The 26,516-nt window shown below is 38.9% G+C and overlaps 2 protein-coding genes across 4 annotated transcripts; one reads left to right on the top strand and one right to left on the bottom strand.

Moving 5' to 3' along the window:
* The first annotated feature begins 4,901 nt into the window (after positions 1-4,901).
* On the top strand, positions 4,902-6,300 carry LOC131955798 (uncharacterized). 3 transcript variants are annotated; one of them, XM_059291173.1, is made up of 3 exons: positions 4,902-5,054; positions 5,452-5,715; positions 6,136-6,300. In XM_059291173.1, exons 1-3 carry the CDS (start codon positions 4,931-4,933, stop codon positions 6,138-6,140), a joined length of 393 nt encoding a protein of 130 aa, XP_059147156.1. In that variant the 5' UTR covers positions 4,902-4,930; the 3' UTR covers positions 6,141-6,300. The 3 variants fall into 3 exon arrangements, with proteins under 3 accessions (XP_059147156.1, XP_059145592.1, XP_059138457.1); XM_059289609.1 differs by lacking the exon at positions 6,136-6,300 and having other exon boundaries at positions 5,455-5,767; XM_059282474.1 differs by lacking the exon at positions 6,136-6,300 and having other exon boundaries at positions 5,452-5,767.
* A 14,745-nt stretch (positions 6,301-21,045) lies between these two features.
* LOC131937804 (uncharacterized) lies at positions 21,046-26,299 on the bottom strand. Its single transcript, XM_059295871.1, has 4 exons — positions 25,242-26,299; positions 22,082-24,998; positions 21,415-21,545; positions 21,046-21,154 (listed from the first exon to the last, which is right to left on the bottom strand). Exons 1-4 carry the CDS (start codon positions 26,297-26,299, stop codon positions 21,046-21,048), a joined length of 4,215 nt encoding a protein of 1,404 aa, XP_059151854.1.
* Positions 26,300-26,516: the final 217 nt, after the last annotated feature.

The following is a 26,516-nucleotide window of genomic DNA, read 5'->3' as shown; positions in this document are numbered from 1 at the left end:
TCTTGTTTGTCAAGTGTGCTCTCAACCTTACTGCACGTGTCATCAAGTTTTCATCATCCAGTAAGTTATTTACGTTATATTTTAAAAGAAATTTAAATACGTAGATTTAAAAAAGTTTTTGCCTAAAATGTATTAATTATAACGCTTACTATATCAACATCACCTAAAACTAATTATGAAATGAAAAATTACGAATTATAACTGTTGGTCAACAATCCCCCATATACACAATGCCTTTCTACAATGTATTAGAAGATAATCAGTTGTGTGTATTAGTATTTATTACTTTTATTTATCGGTTAAAAAAAGTCAAACATTTACAACATATCATCTTAAACTAGCAGTAACTTAATTATTAATAACTATCAACAAAGTCACACAAACTGCACTCGTCTATTTTTGCACTAAACTTTTTATTTACCATTTAAGCGTTATGTTCTTGTGCTGCTTCGATTTTGAGGCGTGTGTTAATTAAGCTGGTTTAGTGTATTGTGTTAATTTCGCTGGGGGGAATGAAGTTGTGTATTGATTGTATCACAATGAGTGTTATTTGTAATGCAAAGCTCTTTGCGCCTGACAAAAGAGTTAATAGTCGGATTAGATTCCCCTGCTCTCTGGGTTATTGAGCGCGAGTTTTTCCCCTAGACCACGCCATCCATAATGCATTTTGAAAAATTTACAAATATATCTTGTTCCTACATTTAATTTGAAGCTCAACATGGAGAACGACAACTTATTTTTCGGTCCATCGGTCGGTGGGCGGAAGGGGAAGTGACAATTCCACTTTAAAAAAAAAAACAAAATATGCCTGAAAGAAACTCTGAATAACGGGACTGGTAGGGTGGCGATGCTGGTGTGCATTGAATTCAACAAAGTGGGTCGCAAACGGTGGGTCGATAGGACCAGTGTGGGGATTTTATTTTCTAAAAATAGTTCAGTTGGCTGTCTTTTTTTTTTTACCGTGTGTACAAACTTTCTGACAATAGCCACATTTTTATAAACACGGGAGTCATCCTGTCATGCTAACTGAGCACGTGCATCCAGAGTTTCTTCCAGGCATCTCTTCCCGCCCCCCCCCCCCCCCCGCCGGAAATTGTTGTCCGCATTCCCCCCCGCCCCCCCCCCCCCCCCCCCCCCACTGAAAATTTCAATTGCACCCCCGGGGAAAAAAGTCTGGAAGAAACACTGCGTGCATCCTCGTTGTGAAGGACGCCGTTTTGATTCACGACTCGGACTGGCCCGCCAACCTGTACGCTATTTATAGAACCCGTCGTCTAGACTGGGATTTTATAGGTCAAACGGGCTCTTTGCGCAGTTGTAGTTCTCAATGTCACGGCCGCTATTGAGGTTAACGTGACAATATACATATTGATCTGCCTTGAAGATTTCGTTTAACTTTTTATCTAACAATAATGGCTTAGTTACTTAAAATTAAGAGGCATTTTATGCTCGTTCTAGTTCGTATTGACAACATCATTTCGTCATCTAGTTTAAGAGAAAATAAAATGGGGTCGGTGTCGTTTTTTTTTTTTTAATAAAAATAAAATGGTGTTTCTTAGCTTTAGGAGGTTTAATATGGAAAGCGTTGTGCATAATGGGGTGTTTATGGGTCACTCATATTTCATAGTAAAGTATGGTTCAACTTCAAAACTGAAAGTCTATGGGGCAAGTGAAGTAGAGTTCACCTGTTTCTGTGGCCTCGGCATATAAAGGGTCAATGTGGTCAGCACTATGGCCAGCCGTCTTTAAGTCCCTTACGTGAGTTAGGTGCCTATTAGAGTTGGGTGGACTCACGGACGTTTTATTGACTAACCCGGAATTGAACTCGGGTTAGCAGTCTAGCTCTCCTCTTCTAGACTACTCAGTCCCATAATAGAATTTTGTCAAATTCTTGGCCGTGCATGTGGTAAGCCTTTTTTATTTAGCAAAAAGATTAATTAAAGGTTAAGTATCTTTTCATTATGAATATATATTTTTTTCCTTAGGGCCATTACACTGTTTACTCTATTTAACCGTCAACTGCAATATGCCTGTATACACAAGGGGTGAATGTGTATGATAAAAGTAAGGAAACCATTCTGTACAAGCTGTTATTTACGCCTCAATGGAGTCAACCACTTCTACCAAACTGTCTTTTTTTTACAAATTGTGTTTAGACCACACAGAGGCGTAGCGACCCTTCCCGGCGCCCGGGGACAAACTTTCAATTTGGCGCCCCCCTCGGGAGCAAATTTTCAATTTGCACCCCCCCTCCTCAACTTTTCGATTGCACCCCCCCCCCCCAAACTTTCGATTTTCACACCCCCCCCCCCCCCTCAAACTGCAAAAATGCAGCAAAATTGACATTTTAATTTGTTTTTACAACCCATTTTGGCGCCCCATAAGGTCGGCGCCCGGGGACGTATTCCCCCCCCCCCCCCCTGCCCCCCCCCATCGCTACGCCTCTGAGACCACACGTGTAGGACTACTACCCAGAGGCTGGCGACCCATCCCGGCCCACTGGGCAAACTTTCAATTTGCCCCCACCCCCTCCCCATATAAATGTGACGCAACCGAATTAAGCAGTGTAAGCAGTGTACACATTCTTACAGCTCTTTTCGTTAAACATAATATTTTTTTTTATTAAATGGCTAATAAGTAAATACAATATAATGGGACATTCCTCACCTTACGAAATCTTTTAGAGACTTTGTTTGTAGGATTTGACAACTCGATTATGCTTTCTTTGTCTTAAGCCCACCCACCCGCAACACACACATACTAACGATATAATTACTTACTGATCGCACTCTTCATGCCAATGAATTAAGCTATTCATTCCAGTTAGTTAACACGAAAGCTATTTTAAACAACGAGATCACAATTAAAACACGTAGCGATGCGGTCATACACAGCTTGCGACGGTATCGAAAGAGTGGGCGGGCTGATTCAATACAACAGTACATGTCGCCAACTTTTTTTTTTAGAGACCCAATTCAGCGATCCAGCTCTTTTCATTGTGTGATATGATCATTCGTTTTTTTTTCTTATCTTGATATTCCCTGCATCAGGCGGCTTTAAAGAATCAAGTGTAAGTAGATTAAATGTTTTTTTTAACCTGCACCTATATCCAATACCGGTTTAGAAAGTTATATCTGATGATGACAATATTTTGTTCCAACTACTACCAAACTATAATCCTAAACCTAACTTACTGTAATTTCTCTTCTCGGAATGTTTACTTGACGCGTATTACAATGTAATAATATGATTTTGTTGAGACTATCAGCGAGAAGACATAGATAGGTGTGTCATTTGGTCAGTGTGTATGTGGTGTGTGTCATTTGGTCAGTGTTTATGTGGTGTGTGTCATTTGGTCAGTGTGTATGTGGTGTGTGTCATTTGGTTAGTGTGTATGTGGTGTGTGTCATTTGGTCAGTGTGTATGTGGTGTGTGTCATTTGGTCAGTGTGTATGTGGTGTGTGTCATTTGGTCAGTGTGTATGTGGTGTGTGTCATTTGGTCAGTGTGTATGTGGTGTGTGTCATTTGGTCAGTGTGTATGTGGTGTGTGTCATTTGGTTAGTGTGTATGTGGTGTGTGTCATTTGGTCAGTGTGTATGTGGTGTGTGTCATTTGGTCAGTGTGTATGTGGTGTGTGTCATTTGATTAGTGTGTATGTGGTGTGTGTCATTTGGTCAGTGTTTATGTGGTGTGTGTCATTTGGTCAGTCTGTATGTGGTGTGTGTGTGTGTGTCTGTGGGACGCATTTTAGTTCATTGCGTTATTCTAAGTAGAACTTAACAAGCTGGATCGACCTTTCACTACCACAACACCTCTCACCCAACACTACCATATATATAAATAATATATATATATATATATATATATATATATATATATATATATATATATATATATATATATATATAAATCAGGGGCCCTTGACTGCAGTTCCCTCAGTCCCCCCCCCCCCCCCCCCCGTAATCCGCTACCACTCATCGCACAAAAGACCTATATACTCCGTTTTTATAAGTTCAATTATGACCTTTCGATTGAATAAATTAAATTTTCTTTAATGTACTGTCCCGGTGTAATTTCGCTGCATAGATGCGCCACCTGGGGTCGCTTGTCATATGACTAGGTTTGCGTTGTTGGTATAACAAATAATTTCGTCCGTTGGAAAGCTGGTGTTTCGTACCAAATTAGTTTGCCATAATTTGTTTAGATCATCAACTTTCACAACACTGCTGTCTCGTTGTGTGTAAAATAAGTATTAATGTATCGCTGTCATTTCAAAAGTTAACAATGCCCTTTTAAATGCTCTATCAATCGTTGTATTTCCCAACTACCAGTTTTCCTGTGATTTAAGAGCCCGACTAAGTACTGTGTATAAGACTTTCTAAATGCCTTTAGATTTGACTTTAAAAAGCCAAATAAGTAAATGTATGCGCATAATCCGTATGTAGTATGGGGAGCAACGCAGAGGCGTAGCGACTCTTCCCGGCGCCCGGGAACAAACTTTCGATCTGCACCCCCCCCCCTTTCAAGATTTCGATTTGCATCCCCCCCCCTCAAGCTTTCAATTTATTTTTCCAACCCATTTTGGCGCCCCCTAAGGTCGGCGCCCGGGGACGTATGTCCCACCGCCCCCCCCCCCCTCGCTACGCCTCTGGAGCAACGGTATTTATGTGTATCTCTGAGTTCTACAATAAACCTAACACAATTTCTTTTTAAATTTTATTTTCAAGATCAAAAATGTTGTTAAAAGTTTTATCAATGCTGCTGATGACTTGTTGGGGAGAAGCGTTGATGACGTGTAGCAGTGGTGAGCGGTTGGTCGATGGTACGTGCCATCCCTGTCCTGATGGAACATTCATGATGGACAGAAATCATACCAACACTGCATGTGTAGCCTGTTTTTCTACACAGAATATTCAGTATCGAAGGGCAATGATTATTATTCGACATTGTAACAGAACGCATCAGGCAGGACTAGGCTGTGAAAATGGCTACTTGTATGTCCCTAGCAGCCACCCCAGTACTTCTGTTGGTGAATGTGACAACGTACATCTAGGTGAGTCTTGTGGTCTATCAAAACCTGAAGTTTCTTGTTTTATGGAGTAGGGCGTTGCTGCTGATCCAAGTAGATGCATGCGGATAGCATATATTTTGATATTAACGAATTCGTTGAGGATGTTTTTATTTTATTTACAATTTATTTATTTTTCAGAAGTAAATTTTATTAATGCATTTATCTTTTTAAAATTTATTATTCATGTACAGTTTTAAATTGTACGATTGAATAAATTCCAACCTATGTTGACATTATTAATACAGTGATTATGATTTATTTACCAACACGTTAAAACACACTTTTATATAATTACTTCAACTTTGTTGCTGAATAGAGCTAATACTAAAAACTTTTATTTATATTTATAGACATTAATACCTTTTGTTTCTCTATCAAGAAGATGTGACAGACAGAACACAGAACGAGAGGACAACTGAAGTTGTGAGAACTGGAGGAACTACAAGTAAAGAATATAAGATGCCTGCTTTGATAGATCTAATTTTACCGAGCTGTGCGTGTATCATTGTTACAGTTGGAGTGTCAATTTTCTGCGTCTACACAAAATGTCAGAAGTCTAAAAACGGTAAGGAAGATGTGGAAATGATGGAGCGCAAGGGCACAAACAAATCCAGGAATCAAAGGGAAGTTAAACCCCTAAACAGTCAGTAGGAGCAGTCATTTTTTGTATTTCGACAATCGCCCTTGGTTTTCAAATCAGTGTGCTGTTTTCAGTATAATGATGGAATTTTTAAAAACTGTTTGTAAGAGGTGACATTGCTTCACAGATTGAGCTTCAAATTATGTTACATTAGCCTTAGTATTATTGTGTAAATACTTTTTTTTCATCAGGACTGTAGATTACATTATTTATTCACCTGCATCTATTATTTGTGTTATTAATGATCATTTTTTTAAACTGCCAAGACAAATCTTGTTTTTATTGATTATAATGTTGATGAAATAAATGTCAATGATTGGTTTATAAAGTTGAATGTAGCTTTTACCAAATCAATGCTGAAATGTGCTTATTTATTCAGCATTATTTCCACACTGTCCGTCATTGTTTAACTGTATCTGTCAGCGTAAAATGTGTGGTTCCTCACACCCTAGTGTGACAACAGTGATTAGATATAACCACGTCTGCAGTGTAATAGGATATTTACTGTCTACCTTTAGAGTGACGTCATCGGTAAATTATAAATTTAGGAATCTAAATTTATATTGATAATACCGTGAATACTCATCAAGGTTATTCTATTGTGATCAAAATCAGAAGAGTGTTGTAAAAGTTGATGTACTTACAATGATTTGTTTGGGAGGGGAATAAAGTGTCCAGTCTAAATTATGAAGTCTGTTGTTTTATTGAATTGTTGTTGTTTGTATTTAACCCATAAGTATGAGAGCTACCCTGAAATATATTGAACTGGTATACAATAACGTGCATTATAACTGAACGACTAATAACACTAAAAAATAAAACTGACGAAAGAGCTGGGTGGACTCAGGGATGTTCTACTGACTTGTACCTGGATTCGAACTCGAGGCTTTCAGCTTAGCAGTCTAGCTGTTGAGCGCTAGGACACGCCGTTTGCAAAAGGTATACTACGTCGAAAGTCATATTGGTGCGAGTCTCCTGGAATGTCGAGAATGTATGCACATTTTGAAATGCTTACACTGAGACCTGTTATACGGCAAAAACAAAATGGTTTGGGATTTTGAGAAGGGGTGGAATGAAGGAGGGGGGTTACAAATTTTAAGAAGGTAATTATTCTAAATGTAGTTTTACATTTTTTAATACATATTTATGGTTTGGGGCAAGGATCTATTCTCTCGTAATCTGAACAAGTCGAAATGACAAGTTGATATTTCTACCTGGGTCTCTATAGTAAAGTTATCCTTTCTGATCTAACGATCTACAAAGTAGTGAAGTTCTTTCCCTAACTCTAGGCATGTAGCCTACAATTCAGAGTTTAGAGCGTAGGCAATTGGTTTCTTTTAATAGTGGTAACGTTTATCGACTCAACAATCTAGTGTAAATTCTTCAGTTTTAAGTCTCGAAAAAGCGCCCCCCCCCCCATCTAGGAAAAGCTTCAAAGCGGTTTTGCCGGTCACTGTTTCTTAAGAGTATATGTTTTACATTAAGAAATCAAGGTAGAAAACAGTTAAATCAGTATGTGAGGCGTGTAGCCATTACATTTCTTAACTTATACAGTTTATAATTCAAAACTGCAGCATAAAATCAGCTTTAAATTTTTTTCCCACCCCTTTTGGCGCCCCCATAGGGTCGGCGCCCGGGGCGGCCGCCCCCCCGCCCCCCCCCCCCCTAGCTACGCCTCTGGCCAGGCAGCGCGATCGTTGTTGCTTGACATGATTGCTAAAAGGAGAGATAACTCTTCCAGTCTCACAAGAAGAGTATGAAAACGAGTAACATCTTATTCAACAATCACAGGAGATAAGTTAATAATAATAATAAATTACGTGTATTAATAACAGATGTTTGAAATAAAAGAGCTTGTCATGTTTGACAGCCTCAAAGGTGATGCAATAGTAGCAATTAACAAAACTGAAATGCTTTACATTTTTATAATGATATATCTATTTACAACTGCTGCTAGCAATAAAGGAATTGCCTTGTATGGGAAACTTCAAAAAATAGTGCAAATAAAATACTTTCAAATAACAGAATTTTTCAATCTGCTAATTTCTGCGAAAAATTACACGGATGAACAAATTTAAAAGAAAAGAACAGTGGTGGGGCGGGGTGGGGTAGGTGGGGGTTGGTTGGGTAAGGCAGGCCAGGCAGCGCGATCGTTGTTGCGTGACATGACTGCTACAAGGGGAGATAGATCTTCCTGTCTTACGTGAGACAGTATTAGGGATATCCAGCATTGCTGACAAAGGGGAACTCAAATACATTGCTTCTTTTTTTTGGAGAGGTGATATATGCATGAACAACAGATGTATGAAACAAAGGAACTTGTCTTGCTTGACAGCCTCAGAGTTGGTACAATACTACAATTTCAAAAAGAAATTAACATTCTTATAAAGGTTTGTCTATTGACAGCTGATGCTCACAATATAGGGCTTATTCAAATTTTATTCAAATTTATTCAAACAACGGTTACTATTGTAGGCACAAAGGCCTTTTTTTTCACATTGGTCGTTTAAACATTGTGTATGGCATTGTAAATAAATAATGCAATTACAAAACTTTCAAATAAAAAATTCCAAACTGTCAAAATGTGCTGAAAAGTTACCTGGATTAACAAAATTAAAGGAAAAGAAACGTGATGGGGCGGGGAGGTGTAGGTGGGGGTTGGTTGGGTAAGGCAGGCTAGGCAGCGGGATCGTTGTTGCGTGACATGACTGCTGAGGCTGAAGGGCGGGTTGTGGTGGTTGACGGGACATGGGGAGACGTCTTGTGCCCTTGCTTTGTCCTCTAACTCCGTCCTGTCTCAGCCTGTCTGCAATAATTTTTTTGGATAGTTTAGATTTTTTTTTATAAAGTTCAATTCTGTATGATTGTAAAATGTTAATAATAAAGAATTACTTAAATTTAATAGAATTTAAAAGACCCCATTCTTATAGTGTAAATCTTCTATAGTGCTTATTGTCTAAATTTATTTTAAAAAAAATAATATTGAAGGTGTTTTAAAGCATTTTTTATTTTTCGTACTTAAAATAATAATTTTAAATCTGTTCATTGAGCAAAAAATATTTTTAAAAAATCACATTTCACACAAATTCTAATTATGTCTGAAAATTAATTACATTTAGTCTTTTAGCACTTATTACGTCCCTTGACAAATTAGGAAAAAGCACAATTACTTCCCTGTACAAAACCATTACATCAGGGGGGAAAAATACTTTAGCCTCCCGACAAATGGACTCCCGACATATTGGCTTCCGACATAAAGGCTCATGACAAATGGACTCCCGACAAATGGGCTCACGACATATTGACTAGCAGTCTAGCTCTCTAACGCTAGGCCACGCAGACACCGATGTAGGTAATTATTCTCAATGGGGTTTTACATCTTTAAGTACATATTTATTGGTAGGTGAGAGGATCTATTCTGGTATTGTATATGCACACACAATATCCATCTAATGTAATTCGTTTAAAAAGACTTAAAGGAGTATGATCAGTGTTATATGCCTATTCGTCTATCTTTATAGAATCGATTTTTTAAACATTTACATGCAGCACTAGGCTCCATAGGGTTTATTTTTAATTGAATGGTCTCAATAGTAATGTCAAGTGGTTCAATATACAATGCGAGTGGTAAATATAAAAGAAAAAGAATACCGTTTCGAACCTTATATTCAATGGGGCAGATGAAGTAGATTTCACCTGTTTCAGTAGCTGCGGCACGTGAAGGGATACACACTGACCAGCCGTCTTTATTTTCGTTAAAGCCTGGTAGGTACCCGTCAGAGCTGACTGGACTCAGGGACGCTTACGAACTCGAACCCAGATCCGAACTCCATACTTCTATGTTAGAAGTCAAACGCTTTACCATGCGACCACGCCGTCTATTAGGTTTGATATACCGCATTTCAATCGTAGCTTACCTCTGTAGCCTATCAGTCAGAAACATATAACACGTTAAACATTCAGCGACATTCTCTACCTTCTTGTATTTGTTACGGCTATTTTCTCCACCTCTCAACAAACCGATATGACATCTCAATATTTCTACATGGGTCTTTAAAGTTATCCTTTCTGACCTAACGATCTACAGAGCAATTCTTTCCCTAACGCTATGCATGTAGCCTACCATTCAGAGTTAGGCAGACTCATGTACATCCTACGGACTTGAGAACGGGATCAGGGTTAGCAGTCGTACGGCCTATATTCAGGCTATACTACTCCATACGACCGACGGCATAATGTTAAAGGAAGTGGCGGAAAGAAAATATAGGCCTACATGTTCACATAAACGACCTGGTGAACGCAAAAAAGTCACAGGAAAAAAACCACTGAAAAAATGTCACAGTTTTTGCTAGAAAATAAAAGTCATAGAATAAAAGTCACAATGGAAAAATTTTATCGAAAAAAAAAGTCGCAGAAATAAAGTCACAGAAAATAGTCACAAAAATCTTTTTAGAAATATATTGATTTATTTGTTAAGAATTGTAAAATTTTATGTTTATTGATGTGGGTTGATTTTTTGATAGCACAAATTATTTATAGACGTTAAAAGCATTATGGTTTATAACCATTGTAAGTAAAAATATTCTAAGATAATTTACACAACAATTTCAACTTTTGTTACGTATTTAGTTAAATACGCGGTAGAAAAGTTAATAATAAAAGAAATTTAGGCACATCGTGTTTTGCACATCTTTTGCGGTAGGCTATTCTCTGGTCGGCCTCTCCTCAGTAGGCATTGTCCGAACTCCGAACATGTTTTGTGTAGTTGACGTTTTGCGTCAATGACAGCCTTTGAACCTTATAGGCTTTCTGTTTTGATATTAAGTTTTGTTATGTAATGAGCGTGATAAATGTGGGCAGTAAAGGTGGTTGAACTAAACATAGTTATTGTTGCAATACGTCGAGGGTAGAAAGACAGATGATTTACCATTTCACGGTAATTTAATGTTGGTATTTTAAAAAGAAAACACACGATGAAACCCGTAGACTTTGGAGCATTCTATTAAATGCTATTAATCTTATGTTTAATATAATTACAATCTACATACTTCATACTAAATATTTTTAGATTAATTATTAAAATTACTATGCGTTTACAACTTACACACATTACATTACATTTAATTAATACTAAGTTAATTTGCACTCTCTAAATATTTAATACATAAAAGTTCTAACAAATTTCATGCAAATATATTTTTGTGACTTTTTTTTCCTGTGACTTTTTTTCTTGTGACTCTTTTCTGGTTTTTTTCCTGTGTTTTTTTTTCCTGTGACTGTTTTTCATACAATCAAACGACCTATGATAAAATTTCGACTGAAGTAGAAGACGTGTAAATTGTTTTACTTGCTTTTTAACAAAGGGAAGATAGAGATGAGAATGGGTACACGGCGAACTAAACGTACACGGCTAAGAGAATGTCCGACGGCGACGAAAACGGAGACATGGCAAAGAGAACGTAGACACTGTAACGAAAAAGCAGACACGGCGAAGAAAACATACACACGGCGACAAGAATACTGACACGGCGAAGAAAATGGGGACACGGCGAAGAGAACGTACACACGGCGACGAAAGCAGAGACACGGCGAAGAGAACATACACACGGCGACGAGAATGCTGAAACGGCGACAAAAGCGGAGACACGGCGAAGAAAACGTACAACAGGCGTCGGAAAAGCAGACACGGCGAAGAAAACATACACACGGCGACGAAAATACTGACACGGCGAAGAAAACATACACACGGCTACGAGAATACTGACACGGCGAAGAAAATGGGGACACGGCAGAGCAAACATACACACGGCGACGAAAGCAGAGACACGGTGAAGAGAACGTACACACGGCGACGAGAATACTGACACGGCGAAGAAAATGGGGACCCGGCGAAGAGAACGTACACACGGCGACGAGAATGCTGACACGGCGACGAGAATACTGACACGGCGAAGAAAATAGGGACACGGCGAAGAGAATGTACACACGGCGACAAGAATACTGACACGGCGAAGAAAATGGGGACCCGGCGAAGAAAACATACACACGGCGACGAAAGCAGAGACACGGCGAAGAGAACGTACACACGGCGACGAGAATACTGACACGGCGAAGAAAATGGGGACCCGGCGAAGAGAAAGTACACACGGTGACGAGAATGCTGACACGGCGAAGAAAATGGGGACCCGGCGAAGAGAACGTACACACGGCGACGAGAATGCTGACACGGCGAAGAAAATGGGGACCCGGCGAAGAAAATGGGGACACGGCGAAGAAAACATACACACGGCGACGAAAGCAGAGACACCGCGAAGAGAACGTACACACGGCGACGAGAATACTGACACGGCGAAGAAAATGGGGACCCGGCGAAGAGAACGTACACACGGTGACGAGAATGCTGACACGGCGAAGAAAATGGGGACCCGGCGAAGAAAATGGGGACACGGCGAAGAAAACATACACACTGCGACGAAAGCAGAGACACGGCGAAGAGAACGTACACACGGCGACGAGAATACTGACACGGCGAAGAAAATGGGGACCCGGCGAAGAGAACGTACACACGGTGACGAGAATGCTGACACGGCGAAGAAAATGGGGACACGGCGAAGAGAACCTATACACGGCGACGAGAATGGAGACACGGCGAAGGAAACGAACACGCCGCGACGAAAACGGGGACAGGGTGACAAGAACGGGGACATGGCAGCGAGAATGGGGACACGACGACGAAAACGTCACCACAACGACGAAAATAGGCCTAATGTGGAGAGAACGAATACGCGGCGAAGTCAACACGAAAACGATGACACAAAATGGCGACGAGAATTAATACATGGCGACGAGAGCGTACACACGGCGAAAAGAACACGTCGACGAAAACAATAGAACGCACCATGCCAACAAGAATAAGAACTGAGAGACGCAAGAGAATCGAACACAGCGGCGCAAGAGAATCGAACATAGCGAAGACAGTCACGACTGTTGCTCAGTCAACCATTTGCTGACTAAAGGACATGGACATTTCGTTTCCATTTAACCGTTTAAAAAGACGACTGTCACACTACCTATGTCCATCTCATCCACTTACCATAACACTAACCCTAATCGTAACACTAACTCTAATACCAACACTGCCAAGGAACTGTCATCACACTGAAATGACACTGACATGACACTGACAGGACACTGACATGACACTGACAGGACACTGACAGGACATTGACAGGATACTGACATGACACTGACATGACACTGACATGACACTGACAGGACACTGACAGGACACTGACAGGACACTGACAGGACACTGACATGACACTGACAGGACACTGACAGGACACTGACAGGACACTGTCAGGACATTGACAGGATACTGACATGACACTGACATGACACTGACATGACACTGACAGGACACTGATAGGACACTTACAGGACACTGACCTGACACTAACATGACACACTAACAAATACTCTAATACTAAGAAACACTAATACTAGCCCGAATGTAATCATTAACCTAATCGCAATTAAAACAACCACAACTCCCAACCACAACCCCCAATCCCTACACCAACCCTCATCCCCCCACCCCACACCCCCCTCACTAACCCAAAACCCAACCATGACCCAAACCCTAACTGTAAGCCATAACATAACATTACTCTTACAGCATTCTAAAAACAAAAATAAAACAACAACCAACAAACCATCTACAAAAGCTAAATGCAGTGTAATGTAGTCTAAAGCAATTTTACTGCATCCCAGGAATATTAGTTTGACTGAAAATTTGCTATACAATGGAATTGAATACACTCATTAAAGTCTCGATTTCTATATATTTTTTGAAAATGTGCAATAGACTAGAAAACGAAAAATTTCTTACTGAAATTAAACAAGGAGATATTATTAAATTTCCACGTACTCTCAAGTATTCTCATTTCGCTTTATTCGTCGGTGAGTATTAATAAAACTTTGATTTTTATGGTTATCGTAAGGATAGTCTTTTTCTTTTCTCATAGTTGACAGATCGGTGTTCCATACAAGTTTTATTCATTTACCTGCGTCAAGGGCGGTAATTCAAAATAAATGTCGTTAACAATTTTCATGACCTATATTCTATTTATAACTTCCAATCATCCCCAGTTTTAGCCTCGTCCGATGTTAACGCAGTGGCGTGCAGAGCTATGTTGCTGCCCGGGGCAAACCCAAAGGAAGATGCCCCCATAAATTGTATATATATATATATATATATATATATATATATATATATATATATATATATATATATATATATATAATTACGGTGTTAAAAGCGTTAGTAGCCCTACAATTGACGATAAATTATAACACACATTATGTTATTAATCAGAATACGAATAGAAAAGCATTTTAAAAAATTCACTTAGCTGAACTCTTGAGAAGACTCCATGCATATATATCCAAAAGAATGACTGACTCATTCGGGGAGGGAGAAAACAGTTTGGGGACATGCCGGGTGTTGGGGGGGGGGGGGAGGGGCTATATGCCAAGCCCAACAAAAGAGTTTACAGTTTCCATTACCCTACCGGGGTCGGGCTGCGGTCACCGTTGAATTAAATTGGAAAAAAAACTAAAAGGTCAAAGTTCGCCATTGTTTATTGCTACGACTGAGGCCACGGTTGATGTTAGGCCTAGTGAGTTAGCCCCCCCCCCCCCCTCCCCATCTCGAACTTGAACAATGCTGTATTTTATAGAAACACATTGGTGTCGCATCTCGTGTGCAGGGAAGAGAACTACGGTCGCCGGGTGATTGTTTTACCTGAGGTGGATGGCGATGGGTTGATTGAGTGAGCCCTTCCCCCTCCGCCTCCACCCCCTTGTACCTGGTATGTAAATTTGGGATACCCTATTGTATTCTGACCAATGTAGGTGTATTTTTTTTTTGGATGCCTGTACTAGTTACGGACCTAAAAAATGCTAGTCTTGTCTCGTACGTCGAAGTAGTCGGATACGTAGGGATAAAGCGTCTCGTCTTAACTCGATACATTGAGAAAATATCGATTCTAGTCATAGAGCACAGCGATTTCTGCTTGTGCGCATTGTCGATGTTTGATAGAATTTTAGTATCGCTAAACTTGGGGCCCGCACTTAATGGTCGGCTCTAGGCCCCAAGTATTCATATGCAAACCCTGTGTGGGAATTAATCCAGTAACGGCTACCAGGGTCGTTATAACTCCCACAATTCATTAAATCAACGTGGACTCACTTACTTTACAGGTGGCTCTACTATTTATAACATCAGTTCTATTTAAGCGCCCATTTACTTTACAGATAACTTTACTTTGCATTAAAATACTTTAACACAACTTTTAGTATGCCCTACAATTGATAAAAAATAAAATGGGCACAATTGTTTGAAATGATATCACTACAATGTATATTAAAAATCTGTTGATGCTTATTCTTGAGGGTGTCCTTACAGTGTCTCAGAAACAATACGGACATTCTTATTGTTTTGTATATTCATATGCATCAAAACCGAATAAATTCTCTTGGGTGCCCCTACAAGTTATCTAAAAATAATACGGGCTTACTTCATCTGCAAATGCCCTTTTAATCACAAGCAAAAATAAAATAAATTATTCGAAAATCGCTCTAATGCAATAAAGTGGTTTAAATTGTTCGTTCAATGGCCAGTGGTTAGAATAAAAGTCACGCGTTTAGGTATATTATATAAAGAGACAGTGTTAGTAAGCACACAATTTTAGACAAATTACAATATCAACAAGCATTAGTGGTTAAAATTAAAACAAATAGGAAAACATTGACAGATTTGGACACTTTATATAATTAGTTCGAATTGTGGGAAAAACACCGTTTTCGGCTATAGAATCCAAGAGAAATGTCTCTCAAATGTAATAAGAACGCTCAGTAGTGTGGGGTTTAGGGGTGGGTGACAGTAGATGCTTTGGAGTGGGTGAAAGTTGGGGGGGGGGGGGAGGAGGTGAAAGATCACGCAGACTGTGCATTTAAATTTATGGTTATGGGATGGAACATCCCCAAAAAAAAGTCTCCAGATACGAGTACTACATTACTGGATCTCTGGCCGTGCCAATAGAGCGTCCAGGTATTACATTACCGGTCTTACAATAGGAGGTTTGTGCCTAAAGTGAGGGGGGGGGGGGGGACAAGTGACAGCCAGCTACACCTTATTTATGTGTTTTTGGACAGTACGACCGGGCGGCCGCGAATGCCGGTAATTAAGAAGTGTGAGACTTAAGGACAACTTTAGAATGAAGTTAACTCGGCCCGGCCCAGTGTATCAAAACAGTGCGGACTTGAAAGTTTGTATTTAACCGTACACAAAAATCCAAATGGCCATGAATAAAGAATATCATTAGAATAAGAAAAAACCAAGAGGATGTGCGCTTAATCAGTCTACGAATGCCGTTACGTCCCTCAAAATGAATAAGGATGCCCTACAAACATTATGCAATGAATAGAAACATAATAAAGATGCCCGATAAAATATGAAGCGAACAAGGGCATAATTACTGTAGGGATGCCCTTCAGACATTCAATAATGAATATAAGCATAATAAATATCCGATAATATATAAACGAATATGGGCATAATTGCTGTAATTATATAAATACAAACGTGAATACAAGTAAATTACTTTAAAGTTGCCCTGACGATATATAAAATGAATGCGGGCATAATTACTGTTTGGATGCCCTTCAAAAGTATTATGATGAATATAAGCAAATTACATTAAAGATGCCCCTACAGTGTGTAAATTATAATCATGGACTTTAATACTCTATGGATGACCACAAAGTATAAAATGATTATGGGCGTGTTCTCTAAAAGATGCCCCTACCGTGTGTAAATTATAATCATGGGCTTTAATACTCTATGAATGACCACAAGTGTATCAAATGATTATGGGCGTGTTCTCTAAAAGATCCCCCTACCGTGTGTAAATTATAATCATGGGCTTTAATACTCTATGGATGACCACAAGTGTATAAAATGATTATGGGCGTGTTCTCTAAAAGATGCCCCTACAGTGTGTAAATTATAATCATGGGCTTTAATACTCTATGGATGACCACAAGTGTATAAAATGATTATGGGCGTGTTCTCTAAAAGATGCCCCTACAGTGTGTAAATTATAATCATGGGCTTTAATACTCTATGGATGACCACAAGTGTATAAAATGATTATGGGCGTGTTCTCTAAAAGATGCCCCTACCTACACAAGTATCAGATACTCTATTAATTGAAAGACTGCATACATTTATTCGGGGAATATCAATGACTACTACACCACTACCCTTCACCGATGCCCCTTTCTCCCTGAAGGTTGTACGCGGACAGTACGCTGACTATATCAGTGCCATGTGTTGATTGTATATACACATTTCGGTGAATTCGGCAAATTGTGATAGTTTGATAATTCTGCCTAGGTAGACAAACCCTTAGTAGACATTTAACTTTCCTAAAAAAAAAAAAAAAAAAAAAAAAAAAAAAAGAAAAAAATTAAAAATTAAAAATTTAAAAATAAAAAATCATTTTTTTCTACCCCCTTTGGATGCCCCTTTGATGTGGCTGCCCGGGGCCTGGGCCCCCTCCGCCCCCCCCCCCCCCTCTGCACGCCACTGTGTTAACGCCGGTGCAAAGATTTTATTAATAGCGTAGTGACAGTGATAATAACGAACTAGAACCCTCTCCTCCACTAATATATATATATATATATATATATATATATATATATATATATATATATATATATATATATATATATATATATATATATATATATATATATATATATATATATATATATATATATATATATATATATATATATATATATATATATATATATGCGTGTGTATATATGCCGATTCTATGCGGATGAAATTTCCATTACGTGACCTGGTTTGATAGCGCCGCGGCGCCGTGTTTCACTAGAGTTAAGTGATGCAATAAAACGACAGCGGTGTTTTTTTTTGTTTTTTTTTTTTTTTTAGCGCAATTTCCATACGGACAATTGCGATTATTAACTCGTCATTTCTGGATGTATGAATGGATGGATGGATGTGTGTCCGCAGCTTTAAGTCGTATCTCCTCCTCAACTAAGCAATATCGAGGACTAGTTCCAAAAGCAAATATGTTAAGCAAGTTCCAAGGATGATTGGGGGCCAAAAAATTCCCGGCATTCCTTCCTGGATTTCCCGGAAAAGCCAAAAAACCTCGAACAAATGCAGTTTTGTCCATATCTCGGCAACCAGACCACTTAGCGACTTGAAACATTTACCAATCGATTCCTGCCATAATTTAGACCAATATTACAGAAGAAAGTTTTCAAAAATATCCTTTCGTTCGGTCACAAAAATTTAATTAAGAATTTTTAAACTGAGCATCGTGTAGGCCTAGGATGATATTTTTAATTTAAACTGAGCATAGTGTAGGTTTTTAGCGCAAAAAATATCCTTTCGTTCGGTCACAAAAAATTAAAAATTGTTATGGATAACATAAGGAAATTGCGCTTAAATTGTCACTAGACTTTTTATTAACTTGTTTTTTTTTTGTAATTTGTGATTTATGGTTTGTGATTGATTTGTGACAATGACAGTAATTGTGAGTGACAGTGACGGAGCCGCTGATAATTATTGCTAAAATTTAATAATATAAGGGTAGATAACAAAATTAAATGCTAGCAATTATAGGATCATCCGACGACACAATACTGTTTTTTAACGGTTAGCTGTTTTTTTAGCCTTAACAGAACAAAGAAGGGGCAGATAATTGTCTTTTAGACTTTGAAGTCTACTTTGGCGATCAATGATTGTATTTAAAAAGCAAATTATTTAAATGTAAAAAAATTCTCTGCATTTAAAAGTTTATTATTATTAAGATTTTTTTTTTTAATTTTTTTTATTTTAATTTACTTTAACTTCTAAACAGGAAACGATAGAGTGATTCACTTGAGATCTCGCAGTTCAAGTGTAGAGCACTTTCCACAAAGAATCAACAAGTTTCATTATGCAGTTGTAAAATCTGACGATTTCCACGATGTTGCAGGCAACAGCAAAGCTGAACTAGCCAATTTGGAGTGAGTATGGTTTAACACATGTCATACTATACAACTTTGATCGCGATGTACTGTAATGTACTGAACAGGAATTACTATGCACGGATGGGGAGTTTTCTATTTTTTATTAGCAAATTAGTGTAGTGTTTTACATTATTTTTAAGAAAGTGCAATAGTTTTATAATTATTGTAAACTATTGTTCATATTATTTAAAAATCTGTAAATCAACTGATTTTTTCAAAATAGATTTTTTTAAAACTCTAAAAGGAACATTTTTTCCACAGTGAAGATTCGCCATACGATGCTGATGAAATTGTTAGAAGAGCGGAATCCAGAATTGGTAGCAGTAGATATAATCTTGTAACATTCAACTGCGAGCACTTCGTAAACGAAGTTAAATACGATAGACGAATCAGCAAACAGGTAAATTTGAAAATAAAAGTGTGCTTTTTTTCTTTACAATACCTGCGAAATGGCAGGGCCTATGAATTTAAAGACGACTACAATAATATGCTATAAGTTTATTTAGATAGGCCCTATAACCGTATTTTATTTTATGATCTGTCATCTATATATTACACAAACTATTTCTAGGTAGAGAATGCAAAAACATGCATGATGAGACGTCTGAATATCATAGGAGGTGTTGGAACGTTTTTTGCTGTCCGTTTGTCTACCAGGAAAAATTCTGGTGGGCCCCCAGGCTCGAAGCTGTAATAGACCTATTAGTGCTTTGGCTTATTTTTAAAATAAATTATTTATTGGTATTAGCATTTCTCCTCCTTCGTGCCAAGGCGTAAAATGCAACCTGATGGGGGGGGGGGGGGAGTGCAGAGGGAATATTTCAATCTAGGGTTGGGGGCCCCTTTTTAAAATTTCCCATGCCCAATTTGACACATCCATGCCATTCTTTATATTCTTAAAATTTAGCTGTCCATTGTATGGATAGTTATTATTAATTTAATAGTTTCAGTCACCATCATTATCTTGTAAAAACTTTTCATTAATATTATTTATTTTGGCTGTATTTTATGTAAATAAACGAATTCCTATTTTGTTATGTACTGCTGCAATAAATTTAATTCTTTTATCTGTCCACTTGTTTCTTTGCATTAATTATTATAATTACATATTAACATGCTATTTAAAAACTTTACCATGGAGTGAAAAAGAAACAATTTATAATATGTATATTAACCCTTCAATGTAATTAGCATTTTGTCGAACTGATAGGTCTGTAGTTCTGTCTATAATAACAAACAATCGTTTTGTATATATAAAAAAAACCGAATCCGGATTCAAGACAGCAGAACGTCCTGAGCCTACCCAGCTCGACGGATACCTAAAACACGCTAGAGAAAATAAAGGAGGCTGAACATAGTGCTGACCACACTATCTCTTCATATGCCTAGGTCACTGAAACATGTGAATTCTACTTAACTTTCCTCATGGACCGTCAGGTTCGAAATAGAATTAAACTTTTTTACGAAAACAAACTTACTGACCTTCCATGTTAGATTATTGATTGGTTGATGCATAAACACTGGATGGCAAAAGAAAACACATACACTGGACACACATATATATATATATATATATATATATATATATATATATATATATATATATATATATATATATATATATTTATATATATATTTATATATATTTATATATATTTATATATATATATTTATATATATATTTATATATATTTATATATATTTATATATATATATATATATGTTATGTAGTCATCTGTGTGCTTTGTTTTGATGGTGGTGATGACTGCAGTGGGGGTTGAGGTAACAGATTAAACTTTGATTTAATAACGCCAACACACGTACGATTTTAAGACTTTTAATACACGAAATAAACTAGCACAGAGTTCTGCCACGGAGCACAAGACACACACTTCCACACGATAACAAGTCTAGCATTCAACTAACTTAATTCATTCGCACGGCCCCAACTTCACCCTAAGGTAACCCAAACCCTGCCTAACCCCAGCAGTCCCGCGAGGGGCGGGCGCTTGACCTGTGCATACATTAACTCGAACTTTTTACGACTGGGACAACTACAGGCTATTCAGACTTGTATCTAGTAAGGGGACGTTCAATCAAATACACTAAGGGTTATTCCTATTACAGCTATTATGATCTATCTAATCTACAATTAAACAATGTAGTAGTGTGGCCATAAATACTATTAAGATTTAAACGATATTCTATCCTAGTTTTCTATCCTATGCTAATCCCAGTTATAACATCTCCCCCTTCGTCTGACAAGCTGGCAAAGCCAGCGATGATCACAAACTGATCACACTCTCTATCACATGCAACAATACAACTGATATAATAACATTCTAACATTCAGCTCCATGGCATTGGCCTTTAACAGGACAACTAATTTAATCACATTATCATAGAGATAGTTTGGGGTACAATGGCATAGTGGTAAGTAATACACCAATACAAAAAAAAAAAAAAAAAAAACATTAATAATAAAAAAAATGGAACAAATCAAGCTAATACAATGAAGATGGGGAAAGTTACAATGGCAAGTAAGACACAAAGAAGGAAAGAATGAAATAAAAAATAAACATTTGCCCCGTTGGCTTGGGTTGGCCGAGAACAACGGTCAAGTTTCCAACAACGATGGGACTGGATGGGACCCATTGTCTGACTCTCACACGCGGGGCTATAAGTTTCAACTCTTGACACTGACATGTGCTCTCGACCTATAGCAACGGGTACAGCTGAAAATTCAAATTGTGTATACACTGGTGAATAGTTGGTATAGATACATGTGGGAAACTAGAATAACAATGGGACATGTACCCTTTCCTTTACAAGGACAGTTTAGTACTACAGGGGTAGGGGGTGGGTGAAAAAACAATCGTGATTTGAAGTGTTTGCGTGCTTGTTATCATCAGCAAGTGGGGCTTACAGTTCACAATGAGGGACGAATACTACCTACCTCTTGGACGCGTCACGACCTGGAAAGCGTATCTGCTATTTTATTTTGCGCACCGGGAATATGCACTATGTTGAAAACGAAATCCTGCAGTATTAACGACCACCTTGTTAATTTGGCATTACTTAATTTTTTCCTATCCAGTGTAACTAGGGGTGAGTGGTCGGTCATTAAAGTAAAGGGGGATCCTAACAAGTACTTTGATAACTTATTTACTGCCCAAACAATTGCCAAACATTCCTTTTCTATAACTGCATAATTTTTTTCTGCAGGAGATAGTTTTCTACTTATGTATAGTACCGGATGGAGCTGTCCGTCAACTTCCTGCATCAGACAAGCCCCTAGGCCACGAGACGATGCGTCCGTGGTCAGTGTAAACGGCTTGTTGATATCAGGAAGTCTAAGGATTGGCTGCTGCGCGAAACACGCCTTGATATAGTTCAAGGTGTCGTCACATTCTTTGGTCCAATGAACAGCCTTACCCATACCAGTGCCTTTGGTTTTTGTTAATTCTGTGATGGGGTGAAGTAGGCTAGCAAAATTGGGGATAAATTTCCTGTAATAGTTGCATAGCCCTAGTAGGCTCCTAACATCTTTTTTTGTTTTAGGGATTTGGAGGTCTAATATTCGTTGTACAGTATCCCCTACAGGCTTAACAAGTTGGTGGCTAATGACATGGCCCAAGAAAGTTATTTCTTGCATTCCTATCTCAATTTTACTAGGTCTAGCTGTCAACCCGTGCGATTTTAAAGATTCTAGTAGCGACCTCAACCCTTTGATGTGGTCGGTCCAATTTTGTGAAAACAGACAGATGTCATCCAAGTATGCAACCGTGTCAGGGTTATTAATTAGAACTTTCCTCATCAGTCTGTTGAATGTGGCTGGGGCATTGATCAGACCAAAACTCATGAAGTTCCAATGGTATAGACCAAAAGGTGTGATGAATGCGGTAGATTTCTTGGCCGACTCTTTTATTGGTATTTGCCAATATCCTCTTGATAGATCAAATTTGGAGAAAATTTTCGCTTGGGATATTTTAGCAAACAGTTCTTCCTGATTAGGCATTGGTTCAGCGTCGGGGATGGTAATTTTATTGAGCTGTCTGTAGTCAATGCAAAGTCTTATCTCCCCATTCTTCTTTTTGGCCAGCACTATAGGCGCAGCATACGGCGAATCTGACGTTTCTATAATACCTGCATTTATGAGCTCATTAATTTCCTCCTGGACCTTATCTCTGTAGTGTAGGGGTATACTATAAGGTTGTAGCTTAATTGGTTTGTCTGAGATTAGCTTAATGTCATGCTCGATAGAGCTGGTCTTACCAGGGGTGGCAGATAGGGTATCCTTGTACTCTAGCAATAGTTTGGTAATTTCATTTTGAATTTCCGGAGTCATTGGTCCTAATTTTACATCTCTGTATGATTCGTTATCCGACGGTAGTGTTTGGATTTCGCATTCGTCCTCATCCTTGTCTTCGTGGATCATCGCGCAACTAATTGAAGCTGTAGGTTCAGTCACGTCCAAATCAGGGGGTCTGATGTTGAATGGACTCAGAATGTTTACATGAAAAATTTTGGACTTTCCATTAATATCTATCTCATAATCGACTTTAGATATTTGTTTTAGGATGGTGTAAGGACCTCGCCAGGCGAGCTGTAGCTTATTCTCTTTGGATGGCAATAGCACTCTAACTTGATCCCCCACCCTAAACTTCCTAAGGTTCCTACCCTTATTTATCCTAAGTCTATAGAGTTCCCCTGCTTCTTCCAATGATGTTCTCGCTATTTCACAAGACCTAATAATTTGCTCACGTAGATCAACGACTTTTTCGTATGTGTTTTTGATGTCAGGGGTTAGTTTTTCATCAAGGAGCATCGACTTCATAATGTGCATGGGTCCTCTAGGATTTGCACCATAAACTAACTCAAATGGTGAGAACCCGGTGGCTGAATGTGGTAGCTCTCTATAGGCAAAAAGTAAACAGGGCAGAAATAAGTCCCAGTTACCCGAGTCTTCTTTTGGGATTTTGCTTATCATGGATTTAATCGTTCCATTTAGCCGTTCACAAACACCATTGCTCTGAGGGTGGTACGGGGTAGTAAAATTCTGCTTAATACCCAACAAACAAGAGAGTTGACGAGTTATCTCCGATGTGAATTGAGGACCTCTATCAGAAAGTATGGTGTCAGGGAAGCCTGTTCTGGAGAAGAATTGAAGTAGGCAGCTAGCAATATCTTCAGAGGTAGTGTGTTTCAGGGGGTAGGCTTCAGGCCACCTCGTCGCTAAATCAACAATAGTTAGGATAAATCTGTTTCCTCTGTGTGATGTAGGGTTTAGTGGGCCAACGATATCTACAGCAACCTTTTCGAAGGGTCTACACGCTAGATCAGTCTTTTGTAAAGGCGCCGGCTGTGGGGTCCTTTCTTTGTTCATGCAGCGGGGACATGACTGTATATATTTAGAGATATCTTTGTCCATTCCTGGCCAATAAAACGATGTTTGTATCCGCTGTTTTGTTTTTCTCCTGCCCATGTGGCCAGCGAGAGATAAATCATGAGCTTGTCTCAATATGACTGGTCGGTATTTAAGCGGGGCTACTAGCTGGGTGTATTCTTTATGTCTGTCTTTAAATTTTCGGATTAGTGTATTGTTCTTTAATGCAAATGAGTGTTCGGTCGTTTTGGATTTAGTTTTGGAGTTTTTACTTGCTAATTTAAAAATTTTGACAAGACTCGGGTCATTGGTTTGTTCTCTTTGGAATTCGGTCGGATCCCACATAGAGTCGTGCTTTTCGTCGTGCTTTTCTAACACCTCGGTAGGGCGGTCGGAACGTTGGATCGTCGACCCATCATTAGCGACAACGGCCTGCTTTTCCAGCGTGCTTTCTTTAGTTACCCGTGATCTGGTTTGCGCTATATTGATTTGGTTAGCGGTTAACCACTCGGAGATTTGATCATCAGATGGACTTTGTATACCTTTCACATTTCCCAGAATCAGGTCATATGGACCTTTTTTGAAGACTACGGCTAAGACTTTGCCCGAATAATAAGGTGTTTCTATGTCGATAAAAGCAACCGGCCATTTGTGGGTAATCCCACCAAAACACTCTACATCTAACATTTCTCCTGTGTACTGGTTGGGTTTTACATATTTGTTTCTAATACCACAAATGTTCGCTCCTGTGTCTCTAAGTGTACTGACTGTTTTACCCCCTACTCTACATTCAATTGTGCCCAATGTTGTAATAGGGCTGCTGTTTAACACGAACGCGTGTCAGGCATTGTTTGCATGATTCGTGTGGTTTGTATTGTATCTGTGGCTATCATAGCGGGGCTTACGACAATATTTAGCCATGTGGCCAAATCTGTTGCAATTGAAACACTGAACAGCGTCCTGCTCGAGTGCCGGGCAATACTTTAGGGTATGACCAAACTGCTGACAATTAAAACATTGTGGGTACCTTTGCAGAGACGACGATCTGTTGTTTCCCGACCCCAATGGGTTACCTCTATACGGGCTTCTACCTCTACTGGGGTATGGTGGCGATCCTGCATCAAATGTGGGCTTGTGTTTTACCTGTGTTGTGAACATGAGGGGGGTAAATTGGGTGGCGTTGACCGACATTGGTTTGTCAGGGTGGGCTGCTTGATATTTCTGACATAAATCGGTGACGGTTTTTAGATCTCTAGGTTTTCTTTCTTGTAGGTAACTAAAAACATCCTTATCTACCGAGTTTAGGACTTTATCCACCATGACGAATTGCACCAGGGATTCAAAGGAAGGATCTAGCCCCGATGCCTCAAACCATTTTTCGAACGTCGTCTTTATTTCGTTAGCGAACATTTTGAAGTCGGCAGTGTCAGAGGGCCTAAGGCTGTGAAATTTTAACCTATATGCGTTTTCTGTTAAATGGTAGTACTCTAAAAGTGTTGATTTTAGCGTCTTATATTCCTTCATCTCTATTTCTGACAGGCTCTGACATGCATCTAACCCCTTTCCACCTATTAAGATTAACAACTGAGTACCCCACTGTGACTCTGGGACGTTCGCAGACCTAGCTATCGTTTCGAATCTTCTGATATACGAGTCTAAATTATCACTATTGTCGTCAAATTTCGGCAGTTTACTTAAGATGCACTGCGACCTACCCCCATCTACGTCTACTTGCCTTGTCCTATCCGCTTCCGCATTTAGTCTTGCTAATTCTAATTTTGTTTTAGATTCTTGTTCAATTTTGCTGGCTTCCAATTTAGCTAATTCTATTTTGGCCTCAAGTTCTAACTTAGCCGCTCCTATCCTGGCTTTCTCTAGTTCGAAGTCGAATTTGGCCTTTTCTGCTGCTGCAATTCTATTTTGTTCTAGCTCTAGTGTTTTCCTTTGTTTTTCTGCTTCCCTATCAGCTTTCCTTGCTTCTCTTTCTTCTATTTCCCTCAAGCGTTTGTCTACCCATTCGTCTAAGTTGTCACCCGATAGGTTGTTTTTCTTGCCTAAATTGTATAATTGCTCAATTTTGTCCATTGTATTATTTACTTACCTTTGGTTGGGGCCTGGATTAATTTGATCGTGAGGAGTTTTCAGGTATTGTCAAGGTAATGTGAAGGATGGATACTATTAAGTCGGAGAGATTGTCTCACGAATTGTACGATAACTGAAAGAGGATAGTGGACAGGAGAGTAACGACAAGCAAAACGCGACTAAACAGTAGACAGTACTAAGTACAAACCGAACGGTAACA

This window comes from Physella acuta, unplaced genomic scaffold (assembly GCF_028476545.2).
Source record: "Physella acuta isolate Inbredline_101_S28 unplaced genomic scaffold, ASM2847654v3 ptg000001l, whole genome shotgun sequence".
In the NCBI taxonomy this organism is placed as follows: domain Eukaryota; kingdom Metazoa; phylum Mollusca; class Gastropoda; family Physidae; genus Physella; species Physella acuta.
Note: the sequence above shows the minus strand (reverse complement) of the source record. Positions and strands in the feature narration are given on the sequence as shown.